At 41.1% G+C, this 14197-nt stretch overlaps 1 protein-coding gene across 6 annotated transcripts in view; it reads right to left on the bottom strand.

The window, feature by feature from the left end:
* Positions 1–14197, bottom strand: part of POLH (DNA polymerase eta) — a 45947-nt gene that overhangs the window by 5449 nt on the left and 26301 nt on the right. For 5 of the 6 annotated variants that reach the window (XM_060189857.1, XM_060189856.1, XM_060189858.1 and 2 more), the window contains 5 exons: positions 13172–13275; positions 8657–8776; positions 7137–7260; positions 5729–5794; positions 1561–1730 (listed from right to left, as the gene is read on the bottom strand). In XM_060189857.1, coding sequence (XP_060045840.1) covers positions 1561–1730; positions 5729–5794; positions 7137–7260; positions 8657–8776; positions 13172–13275 — 584 coding nt within the window. The remainder of the gene's footprint in view (positions 1–1560; positions 1731–5728; positions 5795–7136; positions 7261–8656; positions 8777–13171; positions 13276–14197) is intronic. The other variant, XM_060189860.1, reaches the window with a different exon arrangement.

Genomic DNA, 14197 nt, shown 5'->3' with positions numbered 1-14197 from the left:
CTGCATAGAAGGTAAAATAACAAGAACAGTAACACTGGGTCACATATTCAATTTGTAAAGGACCAGGATTTGGGGCCAGGCAGTAGTGCACCTGATTAAATGCTCATAATACAGTGCACAAGGATCTAGGTTCAAACCTCCAGTCCCCACCTTCAGGGGGAAAGCTTTATGAGTGGTGAAGCAGAGCTGCAGGTGTCTCTCTGTCTCTCTCTCCCCATCTTCCCATTCCTTTCAATTTCTGGCTGAACCTATCTAATAAATAAATAAAGATAATAAAAAATTAAGTCCACTGGAGCAGTGAAACTGTACAAGACACAAAGGCCCAGCCCCCAAAGTTCTATTTTTTTAAATTAATTAATTTACTCATTTATTGGGTAAAAATAGAAATTGAGAGGAAAGGGGATACACAGGGAGAAAGAGACAGTTGCAGTGCTTACGAAGTTCACCTTCTGCAGGTGGAGACTGGGGGCTTGAACCTGGGTCCTTGTGCATTGTAACATGTGTGCTCAACAAAGTGTACCACCACCCAACCCCTGAACACTTTTTCTTCTCTTTCTCCTCTCTCTCTTTGAAGTCTCTCTTTCCGTCTCTTTTTCTTAATATTTTATTTTATACAGGATAGAGACAGAAGTTAAGAGGGAAAAGGAGACAGAGTGAGAGAGACACTTGAAGTCCTGCTTCACTGCCCTCAAAGTTTCCCCCCTGCAGGTGGGGACTGGGAGCTTGAACCCGGGTCCTTAAGCATTGTAACACATAACTCTGACTCTACCAGGTGCGCCACCACTCAGCTCCCCCTAAAAACTTTTTTCAATGTAACAAATAGGTGATATTAAATAATTAAAGGATTTTAACATCTGTCCAGCAAATGAAAATGTTCTAATAATATGTATGGCTATTTTTCATAGCCAACTGAAGTGAATTATTAATAAAAGATTTGGTGTTAGATACTGGAGTTTGTAATTGAGTTGGATATCAAGTAGAGATCGGTTCAAATAACTGTGTAATTGGCCATTGCCCTGACTGCAACAAACAGAAACAGGCTCACTCTATCTCTCAGACCCACCTTGGGAACTGGAATGCATCAAATGAAAGTGAGCTGCCTTGTTTCTGGTATTGCTACTGTGTTGTCTCTCTCTCTCTTTTTTTTTTTTTTTTAACAATTCTCTATTTTTTATTTCTTTTCCTTTTTGTTGCCCTTGTTGTTTTTTATTGTTGTTGTAGTTATTGTTGTTGTTATTGATGCCGTCATTGTTAGATAGGACAGAGAGAAATGGAGAGAGGAGGGTAAGACAGAGGGGGGAGAGAAAGAGAGATACCTGCAGACCTGCTTCATCGCCTATGAAGCGACTCCCCAGCAGGTGAGGAGCCACGGGCTTGAACTGGGATCCTTACGCTGGTCCTTGCACGCTGAGCCACTTGCGCTTAACCAGCTGCGCTACTGCCCAGCCCCCCATTACTCTTTATAAAGTCTTACTTTCTAAGGTTACAAAGTAACTACCCGTGCTGGGCAGAGCTAAAATAGGATGCTAATATCTGCTGAGAAAGAGCACTAGAACTCACCATTCACTTTGGATTCCTGAAGTATTACAGTTTCTGATAAGAGCAAATGCATCGTGGCTCATCCTGCGAGCATCATAGCGAGTGAGGGCACAGCATCTGCGCAGACTGCTGAGGCGTTTGTCTCCTTGCACGCGAATGCTCACAACCAACTGGGTGGCTACTCGATCATTCTATGAATGTAAAAGGATTGAGACCAGAAACATAGTTAGCATGAGCATGTGGATTCCATATACTGAACTGCATCAGAGGAAATTAAAGAAACAGGGTTTGTACTAGAGATCCCTGACAACACCATAAGACAGAACTGAGAAGTGATCTGGTTAGTCTGGTTAAAGACAAAAGAACCAGGAGCAGAGAATGGTTTGGATACTGTCAAGGTTATGTTATAAGCTTACTATTTCTTGTGTATGAATAAGACAGACACACACACACTCACATTTATTTTTTTCTTTCACCCATTGCACTGGCTCAGCTCTGGCTTGTGGTGGTACAGGGGATTGAACCTGGGACCTGGGAGACTCAGACATGAGAATCTGTTTGCATAACCACTGTGCTATCTCTCCCACCTAAAAGCATAATTTGGTGATGTAATACTAGATTATTTAGGATATTCTGACAGGTGATGGGAATAGAACAAATGAAAAATGACTCTCATGAATGTTTTTGTGGTGTTCACACAGGAAGATTATAGCAGTTATCTACAGTACTATATTCCATTTTATGCTAAGGTAAGGATTCATGGAAATAATCACTAAAAAGGAAGAATCAAACTAGAATGTCAAGATTTAGTAGTGGGTGTATTTTTTAAAAAATATTCTTTATCATTATTATTTTTATTATCTTTATTTAGTGGATAGAGACAGCCAAAAATCAAGAGGGGAGAAGAGACAGAGGGGGAGTGACAGACATCCTTCTTCATCACTCATGAAGCTTCCCACCTCAGGTGGGAAATGGGGGCTGAACCTGGGTCCTTGGGCATTGTAGCATGTGAGCTCTACCAGATGTGCTACTGCGTGGCCCCTGTGGATGTATCCTTTAATCTTCCCTATTATTATTAATAATAGGTGGGGGGGAGAGAAAGAACACGAATTGAGCATAACTCTGGCACATATGATGTTGTAGCTTGAACTCAGGATCTCATGCTTGAAAGTCCATTGTTCACTCTAGCCACTGTACCGCCTCCTAGTTTACAAACTATTTTTTTATTTATTTTGAACCAGCTGATTCTAGCTTATGTTGGTGCTGGTGACAAACAGAACATAAGAGAGCTTCAGGCACAGAAGTCTTTTTATATACTCAATATGCTATCTCCCCAGCCAATATATATATTTGCCCCCAGGGTTATTGCTGGGGCTTGGTGCCTGTACTACAAATCCACTGCTCCTGGAGGCCACCTTTTCCCCCCTTTTGTTGCCCTTGTTGTCCATCAGTGTTGTAGTTACTATTACTGTTGTTGTTGTTGAATAGGACAGGGAGAAATTGAGAGAGATGGGGAAGACAGAGGGGGAGAGAAAGATAGACACCTGTAGACCTGCTTCACCACTTGTGAAGCGACCCCCCTGCAGGTGGGGAGCTGGGGGCTCAAACCGGGATCCCTACGTCGGTCCCTGCACTTTGTGGCATGTGCATTTAACCCGCTGTGCTACCGCCCGGCCCCCAAAATATTTTAAGAATTTACTTTATTCTTAGACTAGGCAGTGGTGCACCTGGTTGAGTGCAATGATATATTTGCTTCATTCTTATGATAGAACAGAAATTGAGAGGGGAGGGGGTATAGAGTAGAAGAGAAAGACACTTCCGGTACTGTTTGAGCACTCATGAAGTAAATGCCTTCAGGTACTAGTAAAGTATCCTGCCTACAGGTGGGGACTGAGAGCTTGAACTTGGGTCTTTGTGCATTGTAACATGTGCATTCAACCAAGTCCATGACCGTCCAGCTCCCTGAAACAATGTATTTTTTTATGTTTTTTTTTTTTTTTTTTTTACCAGAATACTGTTCAGTTCTGGCTTATGGTGGTGCGGGGGATTGAACTTGGGATGTTGGAGCCTCAGGCATGACAGCCTCTTTGCATAACCATTATGCTATCTACCCTCCACCCTTTAAGTCTTTTTAATCTTTATTTATTGGATAGAGACAGTCAGAAATCAAGGGGGAAGGGGGTGATAGGGAGACAGAGAGACACCTGCAGCACTGCTTCACCACTTGCAAAGCTTTCCCCCTGCAGATGGGGACCAGGGACTCGAACTCGGGTGCGCTCAACCAGGTGCACCACTACCCGGCCTCACAGTGTAATTTTTTATTTAAACTTTTTTTTTATTATCTTTACTTATTGGGTAGAGATAGCCAGAAATCAAGAGCGGAGAGAGCTAGAGAAGGAGAAGAGACAGAAAGACACCTGCAACACTGCTTCACTTGCAAAGCTTTCCCCTTGTAGGTGGGGGCTGGGAGCTGGAACCCAGGTCCTTGTACACTATGACATGTGCACCCAACCAGGTATGCCACCACCCGGCCCCAAAACAATGTCTTTCTAAAAATTTTTATTTATGAAAAGGAAACATTGACAAACCATAGGATAAGAGGGGTACAGCTTCGCACAATTCCCACCACCAGAACTCTGTATCTCATCCCCTCCCCTGATAGCTTTCCTATTCTTTAACAATGTATTTTAAGGTGAAGATAAAGAAACTAATCAGGTGACTCAAGAGGTGTGGTACAGTGCCTAAACTGCTAGACTTGGGGGTGCTGAAATAGCTCCTATGGAGAGTGTGCTACTTGTTTGCCATGTGCATGAACTAGGTTCAAGCCCAGGCCCCACTGTATGAAGGAAACTTTGGTGCTATAGTCTTTCGCACTCTACAGGAAGGAAGGAAAGACTTGAGGCACCAAAGGTCCCAGGTTAAATCCATAGCACTAACATAAACCAGGGCTGAGAAGTGCTCTGGTCTTGCTCTCTGTATCTCTCTCATTAAAATAATAAATAAAATATGAAAGAAACAAAGAAAGAGAGAAAGGAAGGAAGGAAGAAGAAAGAGAAAAAGAGTACTGGACTTAAAAGCATAAAGCTCCGAGTTTGATCCCTGACAATGCAGTGCCAGAACAATGCTCTGGTTCTCACTCTTTTTCTGTCTCTTCCTTTCTCTCCTTCTTTCTCCCTCCCTTCTTCCTTTCTCTCTTTCTAGATATCTATTATACTGATTCACTGCACAGGAAGCTTCCCCTCCTACAGGTGGGGATAAATTGGGGGCAGGTAGGGATCAAACTTGGACTCGGGTCATTGTGCTTGGTGACATGTACACTAAACTAGGTGCACCACTAACTGGCCCCTTCGCTTTTCTATCATAAACCAATCTTAGAAAAATAACTAGTGACCAGGTGAGCATGTAACACATGTTACAACATGCAAGGACCCAGGTTCAAGCCCCCAGTCCCCATCTACGAGCAGTGCTGCAGGTGACTCTTTCATTATCTCCCCCTTTCTTCTCAATTTCTGTCTCTACCTAATAAGTAAATTAAATAATTTAAAAGTGAATCAGATATAAAACCTTTGACTTAACCCTATCTCTAAAATTGCCTGTTATTTCTTTGTCTCACACACTCTGTGCCCTGATGAAGATCCAGTGTATTTTCAGAGTTGCAGAAGAAGTTAGATAAGAAAGACACCAAAAGGTAAATGTAAATGATAATGAAGAAGCTAGAGTCAAGTCTCATGTTCACAGATGCGGGCTTTCAAAGACTGTGTTAAGTCTTATGGAGATTTCTTTGAAATTCTTAGGTGGATGCCTTTCTATATATTTTCTTTTTTTTAATATTTATTTTCCCTTTTGTTGCCCTTTTTTATTATTGTTGTAGTTATTATTGTTGTTGTTATTGATGTCATCGTTGTTAGGACAGAGAGAAATGGAGAGGAGGGGAAGACAGAGTGGGCGAGAGAAAGATAGACACCTGCAGACCTGCTTCACTACTTGTGAAGTGACTTCCCTGCAGGTGGGGAACCGGGGGGCTCAAACCAGGATCCTTATGCCGGTCCTTGCTCTTCGCGCCACGTGCACTTAATCAGCTGCGCTACCACCCAACTCCCTCTGTGTATTTTCTATTTCATTCCAAATAAGATGCAAGTGGTATTTAAATCCCATGGTTTACCCCAAAAATAAAAAAATGAAATCTTACATCATCTCGGTCCTTGGTTAGTCTCTCCTCTAGTTCCTGGGCTAGCTGCAAAAGCCACCACCGTACCTTTAAAAAGTATTGGGATGTTAATATTTCATTTTAAAATTCTGGATTTGTTCAGAATGACCCACAGATGAATTGTGTGTCAATAACTCTTCCATAACCATCATGAAAATCTTCAGTACTCTGACTTCCTTAGCTCAATCTTTTTCTTTTTTTTTAATATTTTATTTTATTTATTTATTCCCTTTTGTTGCCCTTGTTGTTTTATTGCTGTAGTTATTGTTGTTATTGATGTCATTGTTGTTGGATAGGACAGAGAGAAATGGAGAGAGGAGGGGAAGACAGAGAGGAGAAGAGAAAGATAGATACCTGCAGACCTGCTTCACCGCCTGTGAAGCGACTCCCTTGCAGGTGGGGAGCCGGGGTTCGAACCGGGATCCTTATGCCGGTCCTTGTGCTTTGCGCCACCTGCGCTTAACCCGCTGTGCTACAGCCCGACTCCCAATCTTTTTCTTTTAATTATATTTTTTTATTTATTGGATAGAGACAGCCAGAAATTGAGAGAGAAGGGGAGATAAAGAGCAAGAGAGCGAGAAAGAGACACCTGTAGCCAGCCCTACTTCACCACTCATGAAGCTTCCCACCTGCAAGTGGGGACCAGAGGCTTGAACCTGAGACCTTGCGTACTGTAATGTGTGTGCTTAACCAGGTGCACCATCACCTGGCCCCCTTTTTCTTTTCTTTCTAGCATACTGTCTTTTGAGTTTCAGTATGTTCTAACTCTGGGGGGGGGGGGAGAGAAAAAAGACAGACTTGAAATACATTATCCTATGCCTTCCAAGTTTCCACCAGTCCCACTAAAAATGAGTAATTCCATTTTATTTTGCAATGAAATGAAAATTTAAAAAATAAACTTTAATTTAAACTAGTCAACTTTCCACATAAGAGAAAACTTCTATTCCCTTCAAATGCGCAGAAAGACATCATCTGATTTATTAAACTTTTTACATCTACTAAAACCTACCGACTGATCTATTAAGAGGCACTGTTCTGGGGGCTGGGCAGTAGCGCACCAGGTTAAGCACACATAGTACCAAGTGCAAGGACCCGCACAAGGATCCCGGTTTGAGCCCCTGGTTTCCCACTTGCGGGGGGTGGGGGGGGGGTGGGGGGGTGGGGGTGGGGGGGGTGTTGCTTCACAAGTGGAGATGCAGGAATGCAGATGTTTATCTTTCTCTCTCCCTATTTCCCCCTCCCCTCTCAGGTTCTCTCTGCCTTATCCAATAAAAAGGAAAAAATGGCTGCCAGGAACAGTGGACTCATAGTGCTGGCACCAAGCCCCAGCAATAATCCTGGAGACAAAGAAAAAAAAAAGGCACTGATCTGTTACGAATGTCTAACCTACCTGTTCCTGAGTAGCCAGAGCTGTTTTTCCTGGGAAGTTCTTGCTACAACCGATGGTTTTGGGCAGTTGCCTGGGCTTAACTGGATCATGTTCAATCCCACGGCACATAGCATACAGCCAAGACCTAATAAAGCCATCAAAAGAAATTGAAGTTGAAAACTAATGATTTTTCTTGCTAAAAACTGAACCATGTTATCCTGTTCTTTTATCCCTTTTATTACAAGACTAAAAAGTCTGTTCAGGGCAGTGGGTAGATAGCATAATGGTTATGCAAAGACACTCTCTTGCCTGAGGCTCCCATGTCCCAAGTTCAATCCCCTGCACCACCATAAACCAGAGCTGAGCAATGCTCTGGTTAAAAAAAAAAAAAAAAAAAGTCTGTTCAAAATTAAATATACCTCATCTCTGATAGAACCAATACCCTTCCCAGTGAAATCAAATATAATGTATTAGCAAGAATAAGAACATTTTATTTTCTCTTTTTCTTTAAATATTTTATTAGTATATTCTTTAAAATTTTTTTTTAGATTTATTCCCTTTTGTTGCCTTTGTTGTTTTATTGTTGTAGTTATTGTTCTTGATGTCGTCATTGCTTGATAGGACAGAGAGAAATGGAGAGAGAAGGGGAAGACAGAGAGGGGGAGAGAAAGACAGACACCTGCAGACCTGCTTCACCACTTGTGAAGCAACTCCCCAGCAGGTGGGGAGCCGGGGCTCGAACCGGGATCCTTCTGCCGGTCCTTGCACTTTGAGCCACGTGTGCTTAACCTGCAGCACTACCGCCCGACTCCCTTATTAGTATATTCTTTTAATGAAAGACAGATATATATATATATATATATATATATAGATAGATAGATAGATAGATAGACAGACAGACACAGACAGACAGACAGACAGACATACCAGAGCACTCAGCTCTGGCTTATGGTGGTGCTAGGGATTGAACCTGGGAACTTAGATCCACAGGCATGAAAGTCTTTTGCATAACCATTATGCTGTCTCCCCATTCCCAAAATATTATATTTTCTAAAGCAAATTCAGCATTTGTATTTTTGGAAAAGTGCCAAGCAGGTCACTTACTCATATCCCCATTTAAAATTTATTTATGAGAAGAAGGGTATGGGAGGAGGGAAACAAGAACCCCAAACTCAGGATATCATGCTTAAGAGTCCAATATCTTATTCATGGTGCCATCTCTCAGGTCACCATATCCCTATGCTTTGGGTACTTACTAGGAACTACCTACAGAGATTTTAAGGGAATAAAAGCGTATTGGCACACTTAAATAATGTGCATATCCAGATTTCAAGGTAACAATTCCTATTTGTCAATTTTAGTATATGAAAAAATTTGTTTAGACTGACATGCCATAGTGGTCTAATATTGTAAAGCAAAAAGACCAATGAAATTACCTCAAGGAGTACATGTAAACCTAACGATTGGTATAGATGTTAGATGCTACATTTGAATTTAGAATCTCCAAAGGTTATGATTTAAAAGCAGTAGGAACAACTTACCCATTCTTTTCTCCAAAATGACTCTGGAGTTGGGATTCAGTGAACTGGGTCAGTTCACCCATATATTCTACCCCCAGGATTTCAATGACAGAGGCCCCAAGCTTTCCTCCAAGACTACGGCTAACAGAAGACACAAAAAAATTTGCAGGTTATCATAAATGTCTAGTAAGTCATAGACATAGGACTTTTTTTTTCCTTCAAAAGGTTTAGGAAAAAATAACACATATTTGCCTTGTAGTATATTAATTTTATTAGCATAAGACAAGATAATTTTGGGAATACAGATACTCTGGGAATTAGGACCTAGGAAGATTAACCATAGCATTAAAAAAAGGGCTAAAGCCACTGATTAGTTATCAAGTCAACTATAAATTAAAAATGTATGCCAATTGTGCAGGACCTACATTCCCATTCAAGGATTTACATTCCAATGCTAAATTAATTCCTCCAAGTGCAGCTAAGGAAAATAGCATGACTTGTAGAGCATCACACTCTCCAGCCTGAAATTCCTGGTTTGATTCCCAGGATTGCATATACCAGAGTAATGCTATGGCTAGTGTCCCTCTCTCTCTTTCTCTCTCTCTCTCTCTCGATTTTTCTTCTTCCTCCTCCTTCTCCCTCTCTCTTCTTCTTCTTCTTCCTTCCCCTCCTCCTCTTCTGTCTCATGTGATACCCCCTCTCATATGTAGAGTAAAACTTATAAACCTTAAAAAAAATCAAATTCCTTCAGTAACTAAATATTTTATATTTAAATATATACTCACAATTCCCTAGCCTTTGGGGCTTTTTAAAATCTATCCTCAACCTGTCTTTTCAGCCTCATTCTGTCACTTCTCATCCTCGTAATAATGTAGACTAGATAAACTATGGTTTATGTCCCAGTTCACTTACAATAGTCTTGCACTTTCCCCTTTGTCTCAGAGCCTTTTTTAAGTCAGTATTGCGCTTCTATTCTCATTTGATTCTCTGATTTGTAACAAATCACAAACCAAAATTCCAAATCCTCATATTACTCTGTGAACTTCGGTAACTACCTGTACAATTCATTTAACAATTATTCAGCTATTGTCTTGTGATAGTACTCATACTGTTGCTTAGAGGTGTCCTGTCTTATCTCTTCAAACATATTGTAAGTCCTTAGCAAGAACACATAGCGATTAGGCATAACTTGGTTATTCACTTTATTTGGCAACACATCTCATATCTAGTTTTTAGAACAATTTAACAGGCCTGAACACCTTAATAGTAGAAGAAATAAATTCCTGTTTATTTTGTTATTAGTAAAAAATTTGAATAAAAAAGAAAGAAATTAAATATAGCTTTAAAATCAGTGGGTTTTTTGTTTGTTTGTTTTTTAATTTGGTATCTTTTATAAATACTCCAGGAAAAAAAATCTTGGGTCAAGAAATCTCTCACCTGGTAGAGCACACAATTTACTGTGTGTGAAGGATCTGGGTTCAAGCCCCGGAACAACATGGGAGCACTATGATGGCAGCAGGGGAAGCTCCAGGGATGGTGGAGCAGTGTCTTAGTGCCTTTACTTCTTTGTCTCTTCCTAAATGTCTCTATTGAAATTAAAAGGACTAGGGAGATAGTATAATAGTTAAACAATACAGACTTTCATGCCGGGGGCCAGGCAATGGTGCACCTGGTTAAGACCATACAATGCAGAGCACAAGGAGCCAGCTTCAAGCTCCTGGTCCCCACCTGCAGGGGAAAGGCTTCATGAGTAGTGAATTAGGGCTCAGGTGTCTCTGTCTCTTTCCCTCTCTGCCTCTCCCTCCCCTCTCAATTTCTGTCTCAAATAAATAAATAAATAAATAGACTTCATGCCTGAGGCACCAGAGGTTCCAAGTTCAATTCTTAGCACCAATATAAGCCAGAGTTAAGCAGTGCTCTGAAAATAAATCAGTAAGATTAAACTTGAAAGAGAGAAAGTCTACCAGGAGGATTGAAATGTGCATGCATAAGGACCCACCCCAAGAATACGTTTCAAGGCTGGAAGACAGTTCAATGGGTAGAGCACACACCTTGCCATGTGCACAGTCCAGATATGAGCCCTGGTACTACACAGGAGTGCAAGAACACCTGCTAGGGAAGCTCCAATGCTGTGGTATCTTTCTCTCTATCTGAATTTAAAAATAACCCAAGAGTGGTGAAATCATGCATCCTTAAGGTCCTGGTTCTACAAAAAGAGAAAATATGAGGAGGCTGGGTGATAATGATTTTTTTTAACATTTTTTCTTTTTTTAAAAAAATATTTATTTATTTTTCCTTTTTTTGCCCTTGTTGTTTTATTATTGTTGTTGTTACTGATGTTGTCATTGTTAGATAGGACAGAGAGAAATGGAGAGAGGAGGGAAAGACAGAGAGGGGAAGAGAAAGAAGACAGACACCTGCAGACCTGCTTCACTGCCTGTGAGGTGACTCCTCTGCAGGTGGGGAACTGGGGGCTTGAAGTGGGATCCTTACGCTGGTCCTTGTGCTTTGTACCACGTGTGCTTAACCCACTGTGCTACCGCTCAACTCCCAGCATAATGATTTCATGCCTGACACTCTGAAATCCCAGATTTAATCCCTGCTACTACTACGAGCCAGAGCTGAGTAGTATTCTGGTAGATAATACTAGTAATAATGTAAATTTTTAAAAGTAAATTTAAAAAAATATTTATTCCCTTTTATTGCCCTTGTATTATTGTTGTAGTTCTTATTGTTGTTATTGATGTTGTTGTTGTTGGATAGGACAGAGAAAAATGGAGACAGGAGGGGAAGACAGAGATGGGGAGAGAAAGACAGACACCTGCAGACCTGCTTCACCACCTGTGAAGCACCCCTCTGCAGGTGGGGAGCCGGGGGCTCAAACTGAGATCCTTGTGCTTTGCGCCCTTGCTCTTAACCTGCTGTGCTATTGCCCGACTCCCTTTAAAAGTAATTTTTTAAAAAAATATTTATTTTATTTATTTATTCCCTTTGTTGCCCTTGTTGTTTTATTGTTGTAGTTATTATTTTTGTTGTCATTGTTGGATAGGACAGAAGAGAAATGGAGAGAGGAGGGGAAGACAGAGAGGAGGAGAGAAAGATAGACACCTGCAGACCTGCTTCACCACCTGTGAAGCGACTCCCCTGCAGGTGGGGAGCCTGGGCTCGAACCAGGATTCTTATGCCGGTCCTTGTGCTTTGCGCCACCTGCGCTTAACCCGCTGTGCTACAGCCCGACTCCCCAAAAGTAATTTTTTATATGGGAAACTGGGGAATGTTATGCATATACAAACTATTGTATTCACTGTTGAATGTGAAACATTAATTCCCCAATAAAGAAATTTTAAAAAAGTAATTTTTAAAAATTTATTTTCCCTTTTGTTGCCCTTATTTTTTTATTGTTGTTGTTATTGATGTTGTCGTTGTTAGATAGGACAGAGAGAAATGGAGAGAGGAGGGGAAGACAGAGAAGAGAAGAGAAAGACACCTGCAGACCTGCTTCACCAACTGTGAAACAACTTCCTTGCAGGTGGGGAGCCAAGGGCTCAAACCGGGATCATTACACAGGTCCTTGTGCTTTGTGCTATGTGCGCTTAAACCACTGCGCTCAAACCACTGCGCTCACTGCCCGACTCCCTAAAAGTAAATTTATTTTTTATTTATTCCCTTTTGTTGCCCTTGTTGTATTATTGTTGTAGTTATTATTGTTGTCACTGTTGTTAGATAGGACAGAGAGAAATGGAGAGAGGAGGGGAAGACAGAGAGGGGGAGAGAAAGATAGACACCTGCAGACCTGCTTCACTGCTTGTGAAGTGACTCCCCTGCAGGTGGGGAGCCAGGGCTCGAACCGGGATCCTTATGCCAGTACTTGTGCTTTGCACCACCTGCATTTAACCCGCTGCACTACAGCCCGACTCCCCCTAAAAGTAAATTTTTAAAAAATAAGGAAAAGTAAAAAGTTTGTATGGGTTGGTGAAATAGCTCACTTGGATAGTGTGCTGCTTTATAATGTACGAGACCCAGATTTGAGCCTGGTCTCCACTTCATTGAAGAAAGTTTTGGTACTGTACAATATCTATCTGTCTATCTCTCATCTCTCTGTCTCTATCTAAAAAGAATAACAACAACAAAATAATAAAGTCAGGGGGCTTGGTGGTGGCGCACCTGGGTGAGTGCACATTACAATGCACAAGGACCAAGGTTCAAGCCCCTCATCTCCACCTGCAGGGAGAAAACTTCATAAGTGGCGAAGCAGTAGTGTTGGTGTTTCTCTTCCTCATTATCTTCCCTCCTGTCTCTCTATCTCTATCCAATAATTAAATAATAATAGCAACAATAATAGTAATGGTAAAATCAGTTGGTGAACTTAATAAAACAAGAAGTGTGTGTTTTTCAAAATTTTCTATACTAGTTCCCATTCTACCTTCTAGTACTTATTTTTCCTGGCTGCAGTTCTCATAAGGAACAGAAGAAACTACAAGCAAAGAGTGCCTTCACATGTATAAAAGGAATTTCTTGTGCTCCTTGAATACTTACATTTTGCTAATAGGCATCTGGCTGAAGAGTTGTGGGACTGCCCCATGTGAGACAAGGGTCTGACGATTGGGCTTGTTTAGTCCACAGGCCAGTTTTGCCAAGACCTGGGGTATGGAAAGTATAAAACACTCATTACAGTCAACCCACAACGAGTTGGCAAGTATTAAAACACACACACACACACACACACATATGTATACATGCACAATTGGAGTATTATAAATAATAGTTTCAACATTAAAAACAAAAATAAAACCAGAAACTCAAGACATTGCAAAATCTTCATGTCCCACAACATCCTCAGTGGAAAATGTGAGCACTATAATTATTCTTGTTCTTTTCATATCTTTCACTTTTAAGTTGTTCCCCCCCCCCCACTATCCCTTGAGGTTCATTCATTTTAAAAAAGTAAAAAAGAGAAATGACAGAAGAAACTTAAGATGTGTGTGTGTGTGTGTGTATATATATATATATATATATATATATATATATATATATATATATATATATATTATTATTATTATGGCCTCCTGGGTTATTGTTTCAGTTGGGTGCCTGCACCACAAATCCACTGCTCCTGGAGGCTATTTTTTCCCCTTTTCTTGCCCTTGTTTTTATTATTATTGTCATTGATGTTATTATTAGGACAGAGAGAAATGGAGAGAGGAAGGGAAGACAGAGAGGGGGAGAGAAAGAGAGACATCTGCAGATCTGCTTTACCGCCTGTGAAGCAACTCCCCGGCAGGTGAGGAGCCGGGGGCTCGAACCCGGATACTTAACGCTGGTCCTTGCGCTTCGCACCATGTGTGCTTAACCCGCTGCGCTACCGCCCTGCTCCCAAGATGTATGTTTTTTTACATTTCATTTTAATGAGAGACAGAAAGACACAGAATGACCAGCACACTGCTCAGCTCAGGTTTATGATGGTGTTGGGAATTGAACCTGGGACCTTAGAGCCTCAGGCATGAGTCTTTTGCATAGCAATTATGTTGTCTCCCAGCTCGTAAGATGTATTTTTTAGCAAGC

Source organism: Erinaceus europaeus, chromosome 4 (assembly GCF_950295315.1).
Source record: "Erinaceus europaeus chromosome 4, mEriEur2.1, whole genome shotgun sequence".
NCBI lineage: Eukaryota > Metazoa > Chordata > Mammalia > Eulipotyphla > Erinaceidae > Erinaceus > Erinaceus europaeus.
This window is presented reverse-complemented; position numbering and strand designations above follow the sequence as displayed.